General features: G+C 40.2%; 3 protein-coding genes across 6 annotated transcripts in view; 2 read left to right on the top strand and 1 right to left on the bottom strand.

The window, feature by feature from the left end:
* Nucleotides 1-7,889, top strand: part of LOC137297969 (uncharacterized) — a 116,387-nt gene extending 108,498 nt beyond the window's left edge. The window contains exons 11-16 of the mRNA XM_067829975.1: nucleotides 1,679-1,793; nucleotides 2,113-2,208; nucleotides 2,524-2,682; nucleotides 3,373-3,489; nucleotides 3,997-4,095; nucleotides 5,348-7,889. Of these exons, the coding sequence (XP_067686076.1) occupies nucleotides 1,679-1,793; nucleotides 2,113-2,208; nucleotides 2,524-2,682; nucleotides 3,373-3,489; nucleotides 3,997-4,095; nucleotides 5,348-5,470 (709 nt within the window). The 3' untranslated portion in view covers nucleotides 5,471-7,889. The remainder of the gene's footprint in view (nucleotides 1-1,678; nucleotides 1,794-2,112; nucleotides 2,209-2,523; nucleotides 2,683-3,372; nucleotides 3,490-3,996; nucleotides 4,096-5,347) is intronic.
* Nucleotides 7,890-13,409: 5,520 nt separating this feature from the next.
* On the top strand, nucleotides 13,410-16,224 carry LOC137299165 (tripartite motif-containing protein 3-like). Its single transcript, XM_067831718.1, has 3 exons — nucleotides 13,410-14,110; nucleotides 14,586-15,419; nucleotides 15,819-16,224. The coding sequence occupies exons 1-3, from the start codon at nucleotides 13,410-13,412 to the stop codon at nucleotides 16,222-16,224; spliced, it is 1,941 nt and encodes a 646-aa protein (XP_067687819.1).
* Nucleotides 16,225-19,999: 3,775 nt separating this feature from the next.
* The window catches only part of LOC137299012 (von Willebrand factor D and EGF domain-containing protein-like), a 108,059-nt gene continuing 103,632 nt past the window's right edge, over nucleotides 20,000-24,426 (bottom strand). For 3 of the 4 annotated variants that reach the window (XM_067831474.1, XM_067831476.1, XM_067831477.1), the window contains one exon: nucleotides 20,000-22,283. In XM_067831474.1, coding sequence (XP_067687575.1) covers nucleotides 22,228-22,283 — 56 coding nt within the window. In that variant the 3' untranslated portion in view covers nucleotides 20,000-22,227. Of the gene's footprint in view, nucleotides 22,284-23,158; nucleotides 23,207-24,426 lie in introns of all 4 variants that reach the window. The other variant, XM_067831475.1, reaches the window with a different exon arrangement.

Raw genomic sequence — 24,426 nt, 5'->3', positions numbered from 1 at the left:
AGGAATGACTGAGTTATAGTAAGGAATGGCTGAGGGATAGTAAGGAATGGCCATGGGATAGTAAGGAATGGTCGAGGGATAGTAAGGAATGGCTGATGGATAATAAGGAATGACTGAGTTATATTAAGGAATGGCTGAGGGATAGTAAGGAATGGCCATGGGATAGTAAGGAATGGTCGAGGGATAGTAAGGAATGGTCGAGGGATAATAAGGAATGGCTGAGGGATAGTAGGGAATGGTCGAGTGATAGCAAGGAATGACTGAGGGATAGTAGGGAATGGCTGAGGGATAGTAAGGAATGACTGGGGGATAGTAAGAAATGGCTGAGGGATAGTAAGGAATGGCTGAGGGATAGTAAAGAATGGCTGAGGGATAGTAAGAAATGCCGAATGACTGAGGGATAGTAAGGAATGGCTGGGGGATAGTAAGGGAAGAGTGAGTGATAATAAGGAATGGCTGAGGAATAGTAAGGAATGGCTGAAGAATAGTAAAGAATGACTGAGGGATAGTTAAGAATGGCTGAGGGATAGTTAGGAATGGCCAAGGGATAGTAAGGAATAGCTGAGGGATTGTACAGAATGGCTGAGGGATGGTAAGGAGGGATAGTAAGGAATGGCTGAGGGATAGTAAGGAATGGCCATGGGATAGTAAGGAATGGTCGAGGGATAGTAAGGAATGGTCGAGGGATAATAAGGAATGGCTGAGGGATAGTAGGGAATGGTCGAGTGATAGCAAGGAATGACTGAGGGATAGTAGGGAATGGCTGAGGGATAGTAAGGAATGACTGGGGGATAGTAAGAAATGGCTGAGGGATAGTAAGGAATGGCTGAGGGATAGTAAAGAATGGCTGAGGGATAGTAAGAAATGCCGAATGACTGAGGGATAGTAAGGAATGGCTGGGGGATAGTAAGGGAAGAGTGAGTGATAATAAGGAATGGCTGAGGAATAGTAAGGAATGGCTGAAGAATAGTAAAGAATGACTGAGGGATAGTTAAGAATGGCTGAGGGATAGTTAGGAATGGCCAAGGGATAGTAAGGAATAGCTGAGGGATTGTACAGAATGGCTGAGGGATGGTAAGGAGGGATAGTAAGGAATGGCTGAGGGATAGTAAGGAATGGCAGATGGATAGTAAGGAATGGCTGAAGGATAGTAATGAATGGTAGTAAGGAATGGCTGAGGGATAGTAAGGAATGCCAAATGGCCGAGGGATAATGAAGAATGCTGAATGGCTGAGGGAGAGTAAGGAATGGCTGAATGATGGTAGGAATGGCTGAGGGATTGTAAGGAATGGCTGAAGGATAGTAAAGAATGGCTGAGAGTAAGAAATGGCTGAAGGATAGGAAAGAATGACTGAGGGATAATAGGAATGGCTGAGGGAATGGCCATCTTTTAGTGAGGAATGACTGACTGACAGTAAAGAATGGCTGATAGATCATTAGGAAACTGACAAGCCATGTTATTCCTGTATTGAGCTAAAATGGCAAAACTGATAAAACTCATTCCAAAATTGATTTCACTAACGGCATCACGGTTTGGCATCACGGTTACCAAAACTGTGGACTCCATCTAAAAATTGTTGGCCTCTGGATGTAGTGCATTAATTGTATGAGTAAAATGGTTTGTATGGAATCATTTGAAGGTTTGTGTGTGTTCATAGTTTGTGTGACGTTGTTGCAGGTACCCTCTCCTCCTCAGCCGCCTGTACAAGTCCACTCCGTCTCTCCACTCTGACAAGGAAGATATCAAGATAGCCCAGGGCAAGATTGAAGACATTCTAGAGCACATTAATGCGGTGAGGATTTGAGCATTACTTCATTAACTAGTTCAGAGCTTGACGTCAGAAACAGTGTGAAAAAACAAATCATTTGCACTAACATTTTACAGACAGTTCACTGAAACCCCAGGAAACAATGTTCTTTTTTGAAAAATCTATAATTTAATCAGTTTTGTTTGTAGGCTTCTTCGATCCAGTTTGTTATGACAATAGACATATTTCGTTTCCAATGGATATGGTTGACGTCAATGATCCTTTTGACAGGTGAGGCAATAAAACATTTTGCGTTTTTCTTTGCCAGGCAATAAAATATTGTTGTGTGTGTGTTTTTTCATAGAAAACCAAGTTGACAGGATCTGGCAGTTTCCGAATCAAGAGGAAGCGTTCCCAGTCTCGCAGATACAGCCTTACTGAGAAGATTGAAGTCAACAGGGTACGTTATTTCAAGGCAATTTTGACTTGAGTCTTTAGAATTAATTTGAATTTAAATTTAGATATTGCTTTACCTGTTTTTGGAAATGGATGGATGTCAAAATATGAACAGATATTTCACTGATACAAATAACCCAATGTGCTGCTTCATTTATTTGATATGGTTCCACCCCACATGGGTACAATATGTGAGGCCCATTTACTGGTGTCCCCTGCAGTGATCTCGCTGGAATATTGCTAAAAGCGGTGTAAAACCAAACTCACTCACTCACTCACTGATATGGTTCCAGGGCTGTATAAACTGTTATTCATTCAGGTCGCCCTGGAGGTCCTTGGTTGGAACAAGAAGGAGGCAAATGACCTGATCACAAGCCGCTTGCTGTACGCAACACCCACAGATCACACCTGGGCTGCCAAGAGGTGTAAGAATCTCAAGTTCACAACCATACATGGAGTCCTTCTTACCCTTGGCCAGGTATGCTATAATGCAGTTGTATCCTCAGTGCTTCATCATAGCATTGTCCATTAGTGCTGAGATACTGAATTAGCTCCCAGTATTATGGTCATAGGAGCAGACGCATATTGGAATAGGGAGATCTGTGGTAAAATAATTTGCTAAATGGCCAGTTGATACGTAATTTAAAACCAATTTTGTAAGACTTCATACTTGATAAGTTCTGCGATGTTGCTGAGATATTGCTGAAAAGCAGTTAACCCTACTCACAATAATCTGGTGCAATTTGAGGAAGACAGTCTTAGTCTTGATTAATGAATTACAATAACTTTGGGGCTAATACGGATTTTGCCAACAGGGCTCTGTTGTTTGAGCGAGCAATTCATTCAGCTTGTTAAATGTCATGATGGTTCAGACTTGACTCTGATCTGTGAGTGCTGAACTGAAGGTGCGTTATCAGAAAGACAAGGATAGATGTATTTAAACATGTTATAAAAACCTAGCTGGGGGTTTCTCATGAGAAGTGGAGGTTTGATAATGTGTAAACCAACACAGTTCATACATTCTAGAAAGTGTGCTGTGTTGAAGTTTTGGAGTTGTATTCTTACGACTAAGAAGGCTTGGTTACAGGCTGGTTTAACAAGATTAGAAATGACTGGGGCCTGGACTCAATGTGCATTCTGGTTTAACATGTATGATCTTTTTGTGCAGGCAAAACATGAGAGACGAGATCGTGAACACAACTTGGTGTTCCCAAGGCCGAGCTTTGTCCAGCAAGCTGCTGTGGTGCTCATCAGAGAGAAGAATGGGAAATACCAGCCTGTCAGGGTGAGTGATAGTTGCCAGCTTTCTTCTCATGAGCTGTATCCATTCTTCTTGTCAACTGTACCATTCTCCTGATCAGCTCTACGTGTTCTTCTCATCAGCTGAATCGTTCTTCTCATCAGCCATACCATTCTTCTCATCAGCTGTACTTGTTCTCATCAGCTGCATCGTTCTTCTCATCAGCTGTACCATTCTTCTCATCAGCCGTACCATCTTCTCATCAGCCGTACTGTTCTTCTCATCAGCTGTACTGTTCTTCTCATCAGCTGTACTGTTCTTCTCATCAGCTGTTCCATTGACAGATTCAATGCAGTAAAATAAAACCGGGCATTCACTAGAAGGGCTGAATACCTAGGTTCAGTTCCCCACATGCGTACAATGGTGAAGAGAATTTCTGGTGTTCCTCGCCGGTCCTTACTGAAATATTGCTAAAAGCAGAGTAAATCTAAACTCACCCTCTCTATCTTCGACATGGACTACATGATATTGATGCTTATGTTTTCATTGCAGGACCCTCTGATGTTGGACAAATGTGTGGTGACAGTTGACCAGGACTTTGATGAAGTATTTGAACTCCACGAGTGGGGAAGAGAGGCTTTGGTCTTCAAGGTAAGGCTGTCTACATGTACTTCTTTGCTGGTTTGACAATAATCATTAAGTGATTGTGTTAGTATAGCTACTTCATGGTGTCCATTAAATCTGGACCAATGCAAATCAGTGACTAGAACTTGAGTAATTAATGATCTGTATGAACAGAGATAGAGCCTGACCACCTGGTATTATTTTGTAGACTTTAGCATACAACAATTGAGTCTGAACTTGTCCAGGGAAATCTGGCAATTTTTTTATCACATTATCTGTTATTGAGTGATTTAGATTGGTGTTAGGCTGCTTGTAGGTATTCACATCTATACCTTTGATGGTATGAGTGGATACATGCATGTACAAGCTACACTGTCACAGCAATGGAAAAGGAAGAAAATGGGGACATGATGATGATGATGATGATGATGATGATGATGATGATGATGATGATGATGATGATGGTGGTGGTGGTGATAATGATGGTGGTGGTGGTGATAATGATGATGATGATGATGATGATGATGATGATGGTGGTGGTGGTGATAATGATGATGATGATGATGATGGTGATGATGATGATGGTGGTGGTGGTGATGATGATGATGATGATGATGATGGTGATGGTGATGGTGATGATGATGATGGTGGTGGTGGTGATGATGATGATGATGATGATGGTGATGATGATGATGGTGGTGGTGGTGATAATGATGATGATGATGATGATGATGATGATGATGATGATGATGGTGGTGGTGGTGATAATGATGATGATGATGATGATGATGATGATGATGATGATGATGATGGTGGTGGTGGTGATAATGATGGTGGTGGTGGTGATAATGATGATGATGATGATGATGGTGATGATGATGGTGGTGGTGGTGATAATGATGATGATGATGATGATGATGATGATGATGATGGTGGTGGTGGTGGTGGTGGTGATGATGATGATGATGATGATGATGATGATGATGATGATGATGATGATGATGATGATGATGATGATGGTGGTGGTGATAATGATGGTGGTGGTGGTGATAATGATGATGATGATGATGATGGTGATGATGATGATGGTGGTGGTGGTGATAATGATGATGATGATGATGATGATGATGATGGTGATGGTGATGGTGATGATGATGATGGTGGTGGTGGTGATAATGATGATGATGATGATGATGGTGATGATGATGATGGTGGTGGTGGTGATAATGATGATGATGATGATGATGATGATGATGATGATGATGATATCCACTTTCAGGCAGAGGAAGGAAGCAACACAAGACTTTGGGTGCAGCACCTGAAGCAGCAGACCCGAGACCTTGGTCAGTGGAGAAGGCGGCGGAATGCTCTGCCAAATATCATGTTCAAGAACACTGTATGACACGTCAGGGCCTGACCCCAGAAGGGGTGTTATACTCACACATGGTTGTCATATCAACATCCTACCCCAGCGATGTCTTCATCCTGATTGTAACTCGGTCAGCACTTGGACACAGCCCTTGCGTCATCTGTCCCGATTTTGTGGTGTTGACTGTGGCCTAACATGGCCAGTGAGATATGTTGGAGAAGAGTCTTGTGAGAGTTGCCTGCCAAGGTATTGCACAAGAGAGCACAGCAGAGTTTAGCCAGCTCTCTAACTGGACATACTGGAAGAAGCCTCAAGCAGAGAGAAGGAACAGGCACAGGGGAGGTTACTCCTGAACTTATTTGAAGAACTACCAGAACTGGTTGCAAGTTGTAAGGGAGGTAACTTGTCCCAGGTGTAAAGAAAATATTTTTATTTGAATAGAGTACTGTTTTTGCCATGTGTCTTGCAAAATGTCTATCTAAGTTGAACTTACGAGAATAGTACAAGGCATGAATAAATTTTGCTAGCACATGTTGATGTTTGTTTGATGGTAGGGGAGATAACTCTCAGTCTTTGTTAGTTCATTGAGATGGATTACAGGAAATATAGATCATTTTGTGACAAAAAATGTTTTAAGTGATTATGATGACATTTAAATGATACATTTGAATCTGTGAGAACTAGAGATAGTACTATCCATTCTATTTTGGGTTACAACAATTAATCTGTTATATGGTAAAACAATAGCTGAGAATACTTAGGATGTATTTAGTAAGGATAAAGAAATTGTGTGTGTCAGTGGGTGTGAAAAGTTTTTTATTGAAAAAGTTTTCTGTAACATTTCTTTTTTTCAAAAAGTGCTGCAAAAGTGTTATTGTTATGGTTTGATTTCTAATTTTCAAAGGAACGATGACTTGTGAATGACCTCCAGATACATGTTTGCAAGATCCATTTCAAGGTCATCAGCAAAATTTTAAATTTGTAAAACTGTAGGCATTTGAAATTTATATATTATGTGAAGTTTGACATAGCAATTTTATCTAAAGAAACCCTGTGAAAAAAATTAGAGTTTTAAGAGTGTTTGATAAATTCGACTTTCTAAAATACTGTTTGGACTCAGTGAATGTGGTTATAACCAAAGTCCAAATTAATCCTTGTTAATGAAAGACGCTTATTGATACTTATAACTTTAAAATATGATTACATATCAGAATTAAATGTGATCTTGGGATCTATTTTAAGAGGTTAAAGGTTAAAAAAGAATTTTTAATGGTAAGGTATAGTTCTGTTTGTACCAATGAATGCTTGAATAATGATTGATTCATGACAACTAATTCAGAGTGAAAAGAAATATAGATTACTTTTGAGAAAAAATATGAGTATTTTTATTGTCAGCATATGGTTAAAACTCTTTGTGTGCATGAGCAACTGGATAGTGGTTGTGTGGCACTACTTGCTCTTTTAGTCATGGTCACCGGACAACTGAATCATTTGTGATGATTTGTTTATAGCTTGTATATAGAACATCAGTTGTTAGACTTAAAGCATTTCGAACTGGTGTCTAAAATTTCTATGCACCTAATGAAATTATCAAAAAATAATTTGAACATTTTCTAAATGTCAGTATTTTGAACTGTGTGGCAAGATGATGATGATGATGATGATGATGATGATGATGATGATGATGATGATGAAGTCCTGGTTTCTCGCCACTGTTTCCCAATATCTAGTCGCACCTGTGCTTGCACATTCCAAAGAAAAACATGTACAAATGTATATTTTCATCAAGTATATATTCTTGAACACACTACTGTGATAATATTGTGTATGTCAGATCTGTATGAAAATGTGTCATTTATATTTTGATAGTAAGCTTTGAAATTGTACATTCATTTATTTATGTTCATCATGTTATGAGCGAAATGGGTCTCACCTAGATTTTCTAGGATGTCAGATTGTGATACTGTTATTTAAAACAGACATTTGATTTTTTTTAATGGAAGACATGGCAGAGAAATTCACTCATTCTTTCTTTGATAATTTGTTGACTGATTTTGAAAAATAATTGTATGGTGTCATATCGACTGAGTACCTTCATGTATTTGATGTATTCTACTATGGCCAGACCAAATTTGTTTCTTCTTTCATGGATCCACCAGTCTTCATTTTTTTCAGGAATAATAATAATATAAAAATAAAAAATAATTTCCCCACTTAAAAAATAAAGTCAGAATATTTTTATTGGTTAAAAATGTGAACTTAAAAATTGAACAGAATTTTTAAAAATTATTTCTTGCCCCATATAAACTTTATAAATTGCCCAAAGAATAATGGTTTTAGTTATATATTTAAAGGAATATTGCTTTGACTGGGGATTTTTGTTGTTCCCTCCAGCCTTATGGTGTTCTCAGAACAAAAATCTGTAAAACAAGAAATAAAATTGGTCTGGCCTTAATGACTGAGTGCTATTTGTTGTTTCTGTACAGTATTGAATGAATAGAAACGACCTTGTTTTTAAAGGTCACTTGAAAGGTCAAGGTCACATGTTATCACTGCATGTAATTAACTGGATAACAACTCCTGGTAATTCCATGAAACTAACATATAGAGTCAAATTCCAATGAATCGAATGCCAGTGTCTTGAATATTATGTGTAACTCAAAGTACCTGTCAGTCCTGACCATTTTTTCCACCATCGTAGACGTACCTATGTCTCGAATACATAGATAAGTCGAATTTAGTACTTGGTCCCCATAACTCAAGTTGGCTGCCACAGTGTTTCCAATGATTTCAAAAGGTTATGAAGACAGTTGAAACGTGCTTTCAGATCTGTGAATTGTATAAGTTTACATCTAAGTTTTCGATTTTCGAACTGATGTGAAAGTAGCTACTTCGTCATTTGCCGACTTTGATCATTTTTCGTAATTTGGTGTCTTCGTGATTGTTCACTTTAGATTGCTGAGTGTTGTTTGTTTAGACATGATTCAGTGTTTGGCAAGTTAGTAATCATAAGTACTTCTTGTGATATTATAAGCAATATTTGAAACATGGGAAAACAAAATGCTAAATATCCTGAAAGGGAATATCAAGAAGACAGTATTTCTAGTGTGTGTACTTGTCAACTTAAAATGTGTGCATTTATTTATTTGATAAAATGGTTTTATAAATAGAGTGTTTAATATGTAAATACACTGGAATTTTATTTAAAAGGAAAAAAAGCACCTGAAAATTGTTCAGGAAATCTTTACTTGCAAGGTCTCTTCTTGAACAATCCATGAAAAACAGCACACAATACCTGTCTCCAAAACATATAAAAACATATAACAAAGGAAAACTTTTTCAAGTGGTAATTCTGATAAAAGTTCAGTTCATAAGATGTTTTATTGTGAATACCATATAGAACTTGATATATATGTTTTGATCTTTGGTCTCCAATTTGGAAGATTATTTGATGTGTTTCAAAAGTGTTACAAACAGTATTTTTACTCAAAGACTTGAACTAATACTGGTAAAATACAAAACAATGGTCCTGAAAAGAACAACTAATATAGCTGTATACTCTTGGTAATGCATGACATAGGTTATACTAATAAAGACTTGATAAATAAGGTGCAAATTGATTTACTCGTGAAGATAAATTGGAAATAATGCAAGTAATGTAATATACTCAACTAAATAAGTTAAGGACCCCACTGTTTAAAATTTAAATATTTTATGGTTGTAATAGGAACTATCAGATAATTTAAATTAAATTATTAAATCTGTAAATTTTTTCATAATTGGGGTGGCCTTGACTTTTGTGGTGAGTGTATGTTAAGATATAATACAGATAAAGTGTGCATCAGTTCACCAGACGAACCAGGTAATAGCTTTGAGCTAATAATAGTGTGTGTTTTCCCTCATTCCAACATCATAGCTTTTGACTGACTGCTTGTTTTTTTAATCTTCGATCCACACTTCTGTCAGCATAACCACACATTGATGGTTGTTCTAAAGTGGTCCAAGTCAATGACATCCGCCACTTCATTCCGCTTTGGTGTTCTGTTCCACATGAAGCTGATACGCCACCATAAACCTGATGGGCAACCATAATACTGAAAAACTTCGGCTTTAAAACTTAGGCTTTAATCTAAACATAAGTCAGTCAATACACCTACGTGTATTGAATATGAGTTCAGGCCCCAATGTCTCGAAATGTCACAGCTTTCACTTAAGTTAGAGACTTTTCTCAAATTTGAAAAAAACGGAGGAAGATGCATCTCCCATAATTTAGTAGACAGTCAGAGTTTGGTAGATTTTGAATTATTTAAAATTGTCAAATTCAGTTTGAAATTTGAGCAAAAATTTGATTTATTTTTTTTAGAAATCAGGGCCAGGTCTCATATGAAACAGAAAAAAGTCAGGTTAGGCCATTCTGAATTAATCATTAAGTTTTCATCCTTGTTCAGCTCACTACAAGCAGTCCAGTGTACTTAATGGAAGTTTCAAATGTACATAGAAAGCTGTCATCTGTGTTTATTTTGTCTTTACCTGCAGACTACAACCACATAGTCCCATGCTTCGTCAATGTTTTGTGATTTCCTGGAACATCATGTTAAAACTGGCACTACTCTCATGCCCAAAACCACATATTTTTGAAAAGGTGGATGAAAATCTGATCATTTTTGTGCACTCCCAGATAAGAAACACCTGCAACTTATTCATTTTCCTTTGTTTGCCTAACTGTGCCGCATGTGCATGTAATTTGATAGTGATCTCATTGTAAATACAAACATCATTCTAGAATTTGTTATTCTTTTACAGTTTCCTTCTGCTAGTATTTATCATTATTATTCCATTAATTGTACAAATAGTGTAAAAATGATACTTGAAATGTTTGTCTAAGAGCAGGCATCAATAAATGTATAAATACCTACCTATCACGTTGTTATTTGTGTTCATGCGTAATGCAGTATTCACCTGTTTCGGTGGTCTGCAGTTTATGTAATCTGTACTTGTCAAACCAGTGGGCGATGTTATGAGCAACAACCCAAGCCAGAGGCTACACTGACATATATTCATTCATTTCACCCAGCCACACCACCTAATCTGTTTAGTTGCCAGGGGCAATAAGTATACTTTCTTGCGACCTGTTGCTCAGAATTTGCTGTTGGAGTAGCTTAACAGCCAGCTATAGTGGTGATGATAGAAATACACCCAAGCTTACCTGCAATAATAACAACAATAATTATAATGGATTTTAAGAAGTGCTTAATATCCCTCATGGAGATACTCAGTGGCGCTGTGACTATATTAGGGAAGGAATGGTTCACATAGCTTTTACTGAAAGGCAGATGAGTCTTTAGCTTGGTGTCTGACATATCTGCAGGTCAACTGTCGAAATGTGTAAGTTCTAAAATACTGGTTGCATTATCCAAGACGTGACATTTGTAATGGAAATTGTTTAGTTTAGGTATTCTGTCTCCAAGCTGCATTATGTCCCCTTCGACCCAGCCTTTTCTGAAGTAAGTCTAGATTTCCTTTCAAGGAAATTGTTTGTTTCTGTGAAAATTAGATATTTTCAGGGACTAAGGACTTGTCTGCAGGTAAGGGTGGGCTTACCAATATTGGCGAACATTTCAGTGTCTTCAGCTTGTCATTGTATTTTTCAGACTCCTCACATTGCTCAAACAAAACTATCTGAGTTTGGGAATGACTGTCATCCTATCCTAAATGCGTAGAACGATGCTCAGGATGTTGATCACTGGATTGTCTGGTCAAGATTCGATTATTTACAGACCGTCGCCATATAGCTGGAATATCGCTAAGTGCGGCGTGAAACTTAACTCATTCAAGTAATCGCCAGTGAAATAGCAACGACCGAGGTACGATTTATATTTTACGAGCACTTCATCGTGTTCACCCTGCATGGGCGCTTCGCTTGAATCCATTTGAAAGGAATCATTGTGTTCTGTAGCTTTATTCCCGTACATCAAAGGATTTAACGGTATTAAAACCAAATATCGTCTTCCGGAATGTTTTGTTTATCCCACTACCCATACTGAGGTAACTGAGAAGAGCCGAATGAAGATCGTAATGATTCGAAATGAAGATTTAGAAATCTTCGCCGCGCATCTTGAACAAATGGCACTGAGAGAAGTAAGTTGTAGTCGGGTCACTCATGGAATATTTGGGACTTCTTTTTCAGTAATCAAATGCTCTGGCCATTCGTATTCACTCGTCCCTTTCCGTAATCAGACTGGGCTCATCCTGGAATAACACGGCTCCGCTGTCAATGAGACACGCGCGTCCTAAACGCCTACATATGACGTAAAACTACACTCCGGCGCAGCAGAGAACATATAACAAATCTACTATACGGTCTCTCGGAGCAGTGATGATTGAGCATGGTCGCATGTAACACTGGGAAGGAGAGTGGTAAAACCAATGAGACGAAAGCCTTTATGACGTCACCTCATTATGACGTTATTCGCTGACGACGAGTTTGTTGTCAACACAAGCAGTTGATGGAGAGGCGGCTTCCAAGTGAAAGGTTCTGTGCTGTTCATTCAGAAGATACAGGTATTTGAATTATCATTTTTCTGTTTCTGGAAGGCATTGTTTGAGATGAATCCGCCTTGACGTTAATATATTAGTGTGTGGCGCTAATCCTTTGGAACGCCCCAAAGGAAAATTCGGTACCTTGTGCGGCAGATTTTGTTCAGTGGTCACGACTGCATGTGTCCAAAGCTTAGATCAAAACGTTACATTGTGTCCTGCGCGATTATTTAACCTTTGTTTATACCTATACACACCTATCAAAATATACAACATTGGAACCAAAATTCTCCAATTCCTCGTCAGTGCACAAGTATAGGGACCAATTCCTTGTATCATATACAGTAATTAGCCATAAGTGAGTCATTATTCGTGAAATTACCATAGACTTGCATGTTAATTAACTCTTGCAAGAATAATTTTCATGAATTTAGTTTCGGTCGAATTGCTTTCAATACTTATCTGCCAGCTGGGAAAACATCTCAGCTATATACACATAATTTCCGTTCACTTTTCCGATGAATATTACGAAAACTGCAACAATATAAACAACGTATATGAACCCGAAGTGTGCTGCTCGCTGTATATTAGGCCATCTCTTGTTTTCCCAGAATAACCGCATTTGAGGTTTATGTTTTAGAGGGAAGGTTTGACTTTTCGCTAAAAAGACCTCTTCCCAGGTTTTACTTTTCGTTAGAAGACCGCTTCCCGGGTTTTACTTTGCCTAACTTTATATGAACATCAGCATTCAAATGACACGTGAGTTTTTTAAAAATAAGTTGAAACACATTGTCTACCAAAACCTCGGAGGCGTGTTTTCTTCTATACATATTAGACATACCGACCAGATGGATGCCTATTGGATAGATTTACTGTATGTTGTACTAATGCTACTTAATCAGGTGTCATTCCATAACTTATCAACTGAAAGATGAAAGAAAATTATGTACACGTAGCTGAAGATGATTTCCAAGATGTTTGCAAAATATCAAAATAAAAGTGCAGTTTACCCGAAATTTCACTAATGATGACTCACTTATGGCCAACTACTGTACCTGAGATGTGTATTAAGTTAGATTTCTAAATGCCCTGTACCTGCGTAAAGATACCTCCGCTAAACAATATGAGGCGGTGGTTCAAGTGTTGGCTCGTCACACCGAAGACCTGGGTTCGATTCCCCATATGTGAGCAACATGTGAAGCCCATTTCTGGTGTATCATATGTTCATATGTTTGGAATATTGCCAAAAGCGGCGTTATTTCCTGATACGTGTACATGTTACCAAATTTACCCGCCACGTTTATTAGCATAACCACACCCTATGGACTCCTTTCATCTTTCAGAGCAGTGAAAAAAACATACCCCAAATCCGAAGTTGACACATTTCAAGACATTCCTCTCCATATCTTAACTGAGAAAAACGACACTTTCAAACATGTCAGCCATACTTGACCGCAACATTGACCTGTCCAAGTATCGCCTGAAGGACCGCGTGCTCACGTGCACCATATGTCTTGAGCTGTTTAACGATCCAAAGATTCTACCCTGCTTCCACACTTTCTGCAAGGGCTGTCTGTGGAGTCATGTACTCAACACAGTCAAGACGCAACGCTTCCCCTGCCCCCTCTGCCGCACCGAGATCCGCCTCCCCGAGGGTGGGGTCGACCACTTCCAAGGAAACTTCTACATCCAAGAGTTCACTGACCTCATTAAACAGGAATCCAAGGTCAAGGTCAAAAATGAGAAAAATGGCGGCAACTCTGGGACAGACGTCAGCACTTCTGGAGAAAAGCCACATCCCAGCTCCATATCCTACAAAGATTTGTACTGCCCGACCCATGCATACAAAAAGGAGTGGGTGGTGTCGTACTGCAAAAGGTGCAGGGTGCCCATATGCGTGCAGTGCAAGATGCACGAACACTCGGGCCACGAGTGGGAGAGTTTGGCGGTGGTTGTGGGCGAAGCTCAGCGACAACTCAACACGCTTGATGCCAAGGTGAAGCGCTACCAGAAGGTCCTCAGAGAGCAGGGAGAGGATAGACGTAGATACATGGACAACTTCTGTTCTCAGGTCAACTCCGTCAGCAACCAGATCAAGACGTGCGCCGAAGACATCAAACACAAGGTTGACAGCAGGTAATTTCTTTGTTAGAATTCATCTTTCCATATTTCCATATACATTCTAAAGACGTCGATCTTGCAATGGAAATGAAAATATGTGAGAAAAGGTACATTTACATTATGCTAATACTATACATGTACTATGAAAAGGAGTCCAGATTTCTGTGGAATGTGGATGTGGGTGCAGGTGCGGGTGCGGGTGCGGGTGCGGGTGCGGGTGCGGGTGCGGGTGCGGATGCGGGTGTGGGTGTTTGTGTGGGTATGCATATGTGGATGTGGATGTAGGTGTGAATGCGAATGCGGATGTTGATGTCGATGTGTGTGTGTGTGTGTGTGTGTGTGTGTGTGCTTTTGGGTGTGGTTGTGGGTGTTCCTGTGGTTGTGAGTGTGGGTGTGTTGTCATTTCACGACACCTCCCTCACCATACTCCCCATCATAAATGTCCAGTCCCTAATGCGTGTTGGAGGTCAGTATCTATGATTTGTTGCAGGTGCGAGTCATTGTTGCTACTACTGGACCATCTGAAGGTGACCGAGACAAGCAAGGTGGAATCTCACGAACTCCAAGTACGAACCTGCATGAGCGGTTTAGGGGAGGTCACCCAGGGACTAGAACACATGATGAAGGGGTCTGGCGTCCTTGACCTTCTAGCAAACAAGACTCACCTTCAGGAGAAAGCAGACGACACTGTGAGGAGCATCCCGGGATTCATAGACAAAGTCAGCGTTGTCTACGATCGTAAAAATCCTGATGGCTTGTCTCAAAAGATTGAGAGTGCTTTGGGCTATCTCAGCACGGAAAAGGATTTGAGTGGAGGAGATGATAGGGAGGCTGTCCTGGACTCAAATACAACCTCTGGCCTTATCACTGGACAGCCTGAGGAGAATGTCCAGCAACCTGTTCTAGATCAGTTCAACGCGTCGAGCGGGAGACCCGGACTGATACAGAGAGCTGTGTTTAAAGTAAGACCAAACAACGCAGGCATAAGGTTTATTGTCCCAGTCCCAGGCACAGGGGCTGTGATTGGATACGATTCAAGTCCTCGACATCTGGACATCGTGGACGAGTGCGGGAACAAGATCCAGACCTTCGATGCCGTGCCAAACACAACCTGCGCGCTACTTCTGGGCCAAACCAACCTGGCATTGTGCACATCTACCCCGCGACAACTGAGCCAGAGACGACTGCCGCAGTTCAGCCCCATTTCGTATCGCACCAGCGAACTGCCCATCATCCCGACAGGTCTAGCTGTCAGGAACCCCCGCGAGCTAATCATCTGTGGCAAGGAGAAGGCGGGCATTGGAACAGGAATATACAGATACAGGTACATACAGCGTTTATTTTATACTGAGGGAACACGTGACCTGTGATCCTTTATTTGTTTCTCTCCGTATACCCAGAAACACTACTAGCGTAATATCTCAAAATGGCCACTACAACTGCGCCATCTTTTTCATATCACCCGAAATTTAAAACCTGGACTGACGGTAAGTGAATTATTCTGTTAATCGCATATAAAATCTTGAAATATGACATTATTGACAAGTATTTTACAACAACTGGGAATGTAACCAACGGGACACTTAGGGATTTTCTATATCACTACTACCTTTTTAAAGTTACATTTAACCGAGTGTCTGCGGAGATCTGGCACTAATATTCCTAAAACAATTATCTCGTGTTTCTTAATTCATGTAACACATCATCCTTCCATTCATTTCAGCCTGGAGACGAAACAAATTCTCTGTGTGTACGCAAATGGCGACCTCCACATTCTGAAAGCGCCATCTAGCGTCGTAGTCACTCAAGATGGCGATGCAGAGATTTTCGTCGTCTCTGACCCAAAACGCAAGGCCGTATTTTTCTTCGATATAGCAGGGAACCTCTTGAATACTTTCCCTACTCAGCGCTGCAGCTTCTGCCCAGAAGGTCTATGCTGCGACGTGCAGGGCAACGTCCTCGTCGCGGACAAGGGAAATAACTCTGTCGTGCTTCTGTCTCCCATGGGCGTGTTCATGCAGGAACTGACGAGAGGCGTTAATCCACGGGCGCTCAGTTTTGACGGGTCAGGGAGACTATGGTTAGGGGAGTCTGAAGGGACTATCACTATCTTTGATTATGTGATGTAGATTGATGGGGTTACTGAAGGAGGCAATATATATTTTATACCGTTATAAAAGTATTTCATAGATGATTGAAAACTAGAAACGTCATATTTAGCTCCTTATTTTTGTAGGCACATTTTCATAAAATATTTATGGTCTGTATAAGTTTTAGGATGTGTTTTTTCCTACTAAAATGTATGATATAACATTTATAATTGATGTCTAACTTTGTCGTTAAGAGAGACCATTTAAACACAGTGAAACATGTCTAATATACATATACTATAATATACAAACTCTACTATGAATTATTCAAGAAATAAATTGTGTATTTAATTATAGACATGTTTGTTTTCATCCTGCTTGTAACCCGATTCCCTGAGATTTGGCTGATTTCTAGCCAAATCATCGTCACCACTCGCCCCTTTCCGTAACCTCCAAGAAGACTCCTCCCATTCGTAACTACTCGTCTCTTTCCGTGACCTACAAGATGGCTTGCCAGAATGACACGAGTAGCTACGAAAGTCGTCCCCACTCGATGCTTGCTATGTGCGAAAATACGACATACCAGTCGGAACGCGCGTAATGAGTGCAGTCCTCTGATAAAAATAATCAGGCTATTTAAATCGTTAAAAATCATGGTAATGATGTATCGTGATATTGAAAGTAGTAAGAACTAACAGACTTGTGTTGTCTAATGTGAAGTTTTTGATCAGAATCAAGCGATTGATGGTGAGAGGTTTCAATACACGCGCGTTTGTTTGTTGACACAACGGCTCTGGTCCAGCAGAGTGTTTTTCTGAGTTGTAGCGATTGTAGGTGCGCTTTCAACAGTAGTAGGACCTGTAATAATAAATCGTTTCAAAACAATAATGTTATATCTGTACTAACTAATCAACAGTAATCTTTAACACTGAGTATATGTTTCACATCTGGAAATAGTCTGTTTTTTCTCATTCATATATTTTTCAGAGAATTCAGTCAAAATTCCACTTGGATTATGACAGCATGGTTATACGAATGTTCAGTTTGAGAAATATTCTAAAGTCATTTTGGAGTGTCTGCTTTGAGATTAATGTAGCTTGTTTTTTTAAAAAAAATAAATTATTTTTTGCGTATTCAATAAAGGAATTCTCATTTGTAATTATTAAACCCTTTCCAGAAATATAATTGGAAATATAAGGTGTCCGAATATGTCTTGAACAAATGTGTTTTGCTCCTTTTAGGTGTATCAAGGATGTTTAATTTTTTTAAATAAGTACGCAAAAACAAAAGCAGTAACACAATGTGCGAGTCCTTCAGTCATATTTAGTAGCATTTGAATCAAACAGGAATCGTGCCTGCTTGAAGTAGTTCTGATGTTCCTACGCCAATATGAGAAAGGGGCCACGAGTCACCATTGGGCTTGTCCAGGAATAACACCAGTTGGTCACGAATGGGCCACGAGTCACCATTGGGCTTGTCCAGGAATAACACCAGTTGGTCACGAATGGGGCACGAGCCACTACTCGCGTTGTCCCGGAATAAGACGAGTTGGTCACGAATGCTCGCCAACTGTGATCGGCGCGGACACATCATAAATGTCCCGCTTCGTTGGCTACATTAAAATATGTAATATGTAATATGTAGGTGTATGTAACGTATTTGAGTGAAACCTTATAATGAACCCCAAATGTTCACCGAGTTAATGTGGCTGTCACATCCTTATAGGGTACCCATTCACAGCTGGGTGGACTATGACAAATAGTTACAGCACTTTGTCCAAGTTTACTGGACGTTGCTGTACCCTCAACTTGATGTTTGCACTTATTCAAGTGGACCCGTGAAGGTCCCGGGGTAGAATAGGCCTTCATCAACCCATGTGTGCCATAAAAGGCGACTATGTTTGTCGTAAGAGGCGACTAATGGGATTGGGTGGTCAGGCATGCTGACTTGGTTGACACATGTCATCGGTTCCCATTTGTGCAGATCGATGCTCATGTTGTTGATCACTGTAATGTCTGATGCAGACTCGATTATTTACAGGCCGCCGCGAGATAGCTGGAATATTGCTGAATGCGGCGTAAACCTAAACCCACTCACTCACTTATTCATGTGGCCACCACATGGTCATTTACCAACGGATTCGTGTGTTCTCCTAGTTGTGCAGGGGTTTGTGTACTGTACACGATAGCGGTTGTGACACCACTGTAAGAGTCTGCGCACACAGTTGACTCCAAGGTTTTTACACCACGTCAAAGGTTGGCTCGATCCCGTCACCTCGGGGTTTCAATGCTCTTACGACAGTTGACAATCCTAAATTTGGTGTTAAAGTCATGCCTAGCTTACTGAGACTCAGCTCAACAAAGTTATTGGTCATTTGGAGGCTGGGGAGTCTCAGTTTGTGGAGTCTCAGTAAGAATGTGTCACCATAGCAAGACTTTGGCATCGCTACCAGCAGCAAGGGTCAACACGTGATCACCCCAGGTCAGGTCGACCCCGTGTGACCACGCCCACTCAGGACAATTTTATTCGGCTTCGACATTTGCGGAACAGGTTCACCACAGCGTCCTCCACAACATCGGTAGTGCCAGGACCCAGAACAATTTCTGATCAGACTGAGGAACCGCTCATGTGAGGTTGGTACTCGTTCCAGGAGACCTTTGCGAGGACCTGTCCTCAACGTCGACAACAACGCAGACATGTGGCCAACATCTCCCATGGCCATTGCAAAGGTTGAGGACTGTTATCTTCAGTGATGAGGCGCGTAACATGCTGCGACGTCCCGACAGATGAGCACGCGAATATCGGCGTCGTAACGAATGCTACGCTGCAAACTGTGTACAGGAAGTGGACAGATTTGGTGATGGAAGTGTCATGGTTTGGTCTGGCATCTCATACAATGGCAGGACAGATCTCATTCAGGTCCAGGGCAATTACCGTGATGAAATCATCCTGCCTCATGTCCTTCCTTTCATGAACGTCATTTTTCAGCGTGATAACGCTCGGCCGCATACAGCAAGAATAACCAGGGATTTCCTTGCCCAGTACAACGTTCAGGTTCTTGATTGGCCCTCACGATCACCGGATCTTAACCCTGTTGAACATTTGTGGGACGAATTGGATTGTCGTGTGCGAAAGCGTGACCCTCAGCCACAGACGGTGCCTGCACTGTTTGTGGCCTTGAGGGAAGAGTATTAACTCATTCCCAGGCACTTCATCCGGAATCTGGTCCAGTCTATGTGACGCCGATGTCAAGCAACCACTGATGCTAATGGTGGCCACACAAGTTACGGACTGCTCTGCAACCTTGACCTTGGACCACTTGTCATTTGTGATGTACAGTTTCTTGCAGCATTGGACCATTAATGTTCATTCAGGTTTTCTTCACGACTGTCCCGTATTACTGAAACTTAAGTGTAATTGATAACAATTTTCAGCTATGCGTTTCTTTCTGCGAGTAGTATATTTTGCAGATATAAACTGTTTATAAAACAAAGTCACAAACATGAATGATAATGAGGGTGCTCGGAGACCTTCTTTTTCAACTGCAGAAATCTAGACTTGCCGCATGTTCTAGACGCACGTGGGCTTTTGTGGATACATTTGTTTCAGACTAGACAGACTGTATGACAGACGAGTCATTTTGTGTCATTTTAGTTTCGACGTGTGGATGGTGGTGCTCAAGTAGTCTGTTTCGTCTGCAGCCCTGATACCATTCAACCACAGATTTGGTTTGGATTCCATACGTATATCTTCATGGCGATCCCTTGATGGGTCCCGCTAGCTGCCGACCAGAACATAACCCCAAGACGACACCGACAAAGATAAATTTTAATCACATATATAAATTAAACTTTTTAATCAATTTACAAGTGTGTGAATGCAAATATACACACTGGGTTTCAAGAAACAACGACTTACTAGACTCCTAATTCTTCCAACACAACTGTGACGTTATCTAACTTGTAAAAACAATGGCCAAGCGAATCAGTACAACAGCTTCTTTTTTTTCAAAACGAAAAAAAAAAGTAACTAAATTCCCCCCAAACAATGTCTAACAAAGGTTTGTAATGAATTTGAGATAGGGACAAGACACAAAGATACATAATATTTCAATTTGAAATTTGTACGTTTGAGAGACTGAATCAATAATATCACAGTATAATAAGACCATAAAACAGAAAAAACATATATACCGATATTTTCAAATACTTCTCAAGATCGTTTTTTCCAGCAGATATATTACCGGCCAAACCAAACGTTCCCTAGATCGTTTATACTGGTATGTTTTATAATATTTTATTATTTTTCAAAAGTCGAATTTGATATAACAGAGATATAACAATCAGTTTGAGAACGGAAAACTGTCTGAGAAGAAAAGACAATAAATGTCATTTCTTAACGTAATCGACGTTCCTACCTTCTAAAACAACATGCAGATGTTCAGCTCCACTAACTAAACTGAAAGGGCCTCAAAACTGTCAGAGAGTAAAATCATTATGCGAATAGAACACCACATGTTCCGTGACATTATACAAAAGAAGACATGGAGTATCACCACCAAGAAGTTTCCCAGAATTCACTGTTAACTCTACACCTAATTTGAGCTGTCAGAGTCAATATTAGAGGCTGCATGAGTGAGTGAGTTGGTTTAGATCCGTCTTGAACAGTTCAGTTAAACTAGGCATACAAGCTTGGACGAACGGACCAACGGTTGCCGTTTTTCACTTGAAACAAAGACAATTGGTATTGTGTTGACAGACTAAAACCATTCGAACCTACGATCAGCAGTTTTTAAAGGATACCATATGAAGCAGCTTTGTACAGCGAAAACAGTGCTGTCTAGGTCAAACATGTGCCACTGGCGACCATGATAATGATGCTGGTGGGATATTATTGTTGCTGCAAAAGTACCGGATATCTCCTAGTAAGCGCCCGGACCCATATTGTTTCCAATAGAGTTCCAGATCCGTGGCTTTGGGGCTTAGTGTGATTATTAGTCAGCTGCTTTACCCACGGCGCTTATTAGACGTAATACGGTATCTAAAGTATTGATGATTCAACGGGAATGACATAGAAGACATGCATAGCATTATGATTATCGTACAAAGACACAAGAATACACGCATTTGTAACAACATCCAAAACAACTATAACACTGACGCTTGGATACACAGGCAGACTTTAGAAGAGGTACTATGTACCAACATGGTTTGTTCATTTCCATTTCGGTTGAGTGAGTGAGTCTAGACTGACGCCACCTTTCAGCAATATCACGGATGTGGGGGGAGGGGCTAGAAATGGACTCCACGCATTATTCATGTGTGGAGAATCAAACGCGGGTCTTAATGAACACGTCAGTGAACACCTTAACCACTAAGTTACCCCACGTCCCACTTTGCCAAGTGTTACAGTTGTATCACAATATACCACTTTACGTTGAAGTATAGACCCAAACAGACACAGACTATAGACGTATACCACAAACACATGTACTGTGTTTACAGAACAAGGATAACATTTTCGACGAATCTGAAATTAGAAGCAACGACCATGGACAGGTTCGTCATACGACGAAGGGAGGTAACTCTGTAAGCGATTTGCGGCGCCGTAGACAACCGAACGACCCGCCTTCATATTTTGGGAGCCAAATCAATGTACATGTAATACCACAAAACAAACAAGTGGACTGAAGTTCTTATATACATATTAACACTTCAAGCATAATGGTCAGAGTTCTACATCCTGATAAGCTAAATATAGAGCAAATACGCTATCTAATACTGTCTGAACATACATAGCACCTTAAAGATTAACAATGAAAAACGGCACTTGAGTGAGGCGCCAAATATACATAGAATCTGAACATTGTTTGGAATTAGAATTAGTACAGGATATACCTGGAACTTCGCGTGTCTTTGAAATTAGTAGAGACGCCATTTTCAAATGACGCGCCCAAGCAACTTCAGCTGCGATTGGTGCTCTGCAGATTTTTCGACCAATGGCATGCGAGGTTACTTCATCCTGACACGTGATCACGTGAGGTTATCTGAAGTAATATCGGAAGTAGCTTGGGAGGTGCGTTTTTTCAGTCTTCATCCCTGTAAAGAAAATTCACAGTAATGTTACATTCCTATTCAACGATACATACAGTAAGAAAATCAGATGCTTAAAAAGGGAAGATAAGTTAATGTCTTATACTTCATAGTACATTACTTCAAGGCGGTTATTATAACGTTATAAAATTGTTTCATGTAACGCAGTCTGTTTGTTACTTTGTATATGGAATATTTAATTGCATGTCGAAATTAGTACTACGTAAAAACTAGAAAAAAATCCCAAATAAAGAATATAACTCTGAAGTTTAGTAAAGTATCACTGGAAGCTGTGGAGGCATCTTTAAACATAAGTAGGTAAGGTACTCATGAATCTTGAAACACAAAACAAAATATTTGCATTATCAAAGATCATAGCACAAACTGATCAGCACATATCGCATACATGATCAAATATCCTCTAGGCAAACCAATTCAATGCCTCCACTTCTAAACGCAACAGCATTATGGCAAGCAGATTAATAGCAGGGAACGCATTCGTTTGCTAATGTAAATTCTCCATTCGACCTTTCAGTGAGCGAATCATTTATACTGAAAATGTTCAACGCGGAAACGAGCAAAACATGAATTCATATGAATAATAACTTAAAAGATCTAAGGCATACTCTTCAGTACTTGGTTCATGGATGTGTAGGAAACATCACAAATGTAAGTTTCATATTCGTTTCGCCGTGTATACGTATATCAAATTAATTGGTTTATATCTTATTTCATTATTTTAATTTCATTTGAAAGAATTATTACACAATTTTCTAACAAGTTTAATAAACCAAGCATGAAAAATACAGCCTAACGGTGAACTGGAACAAATAAATTTCAAATTAAGAATCAACGTCAACGTCATCAGCATGCGACGTTACCACGGCGATGGAGCTCACTGTGGTGGTGGTGGATGGTCGTGGCGTCCACTGAAACACGCCTAACTGCATGAACAGGTGGGAAATCGGAAATCAAAGTCAACGTGATCCGTATATCTTTGGCGTATCAAAAAGCTTAAATAGGCGATTATGAAGCTGGGTTAAAGCGACCTTGAATAATCATCCTCCGTGAATAAAAGCAAGTGTACAGTACAGGTACCCAACACAAACAAATCGTCAAAAAACAAACAAACCGGACAAAACAAATACTGGAACGCACACAAAACAGATTCTGATTTTCTGTACAGTGTACACATTGATGTATATTTATCACAGGAGTAAGCCGGAATAGACCCATTTTGCAAGCAACAGAAAGATACACAGTACTTAAACATTGGCCACTTGATATACAACAAACTTTATGTTTCCTAGATCAAAGCGTAACTAGAGTGAGCGACTTTAGTTTTACGCCGCACTCTGCGCACTCCAGATACATGGCGGAGGTCGGTAAATAATCGAGTCTGAACCAGACAATTGAGTGATCAACAACATGAGCATCGATCTACGAAATTGGGATATGTGTGTCAATCAAGTCGGTAAGCCTGACCACCCGATCCCGTTAGTCGCTTCTAACGACAAGCACGGGTTGCCAGAGACCAATTCACGATGATAAATATTTTAGAATTTCCTGATTAGACGTCCTGTTTGCACGCTCGTTAACCTGACGTCTGAATGTCGCAATTAGTGGTGGAAGAAAGACCATCTACTCTAACGCATTTTTCATCTTGGCACAAGACTCCAGACGCAAGACACAAGACACAAGACACAAGACAAAAGCCACGTGCCATTCCCCACACACATACTAGTACAACTTACATGTATATAATCGATTGTCAGGCAATATATAAACCTGCCCAGCGGCAACATAGACTTTGGTTTGGTGTTGGATGACGTCTACAATTACGTTTATCGACCTTGACCTTTGGTGGCGACATCGAGTTTGATTTGGTGTTTGATGCCGTCTAAAATTACGTTAAACCTTTTGTGGCGACATATACTTTGATTGCGTGTTGGATAACGTTTAAAATTAAGTTCATCAACCTTGACCTTTGACGGCGACATGATTCTGTGTTGGATGACGCCTAAAATTAAGTATTTCGACATAGTCAGCGATTAACGTTTACGAAAATATCAAGACTAGCCATATTATTTTTGACGTGAGGTATTAAATGCTCCCACGCAATAAATGTCATTATAATAGGCTAGGCATA

Source organism: Haliotis asinina, chromosome 10 (genome assembly GCF_037392515.1).
Source record: "Haliotis asinina isolate JCU_RB_2024 chromosome 10, JCU_Hal_asi_v2, whole genome shotgun sequence".
Lineage (NCBI taxonomy): Eukaryota > Metazoa > Mollusca > Gastropoda > Lepetellida > Haliotidae > Haliotis > Haliotis asinina.
The sequence above is the reverse complement of the archived record's forward strand: the minus strand, read 5'-3'. Positions and strand labels throughout refer to the sequence as shown.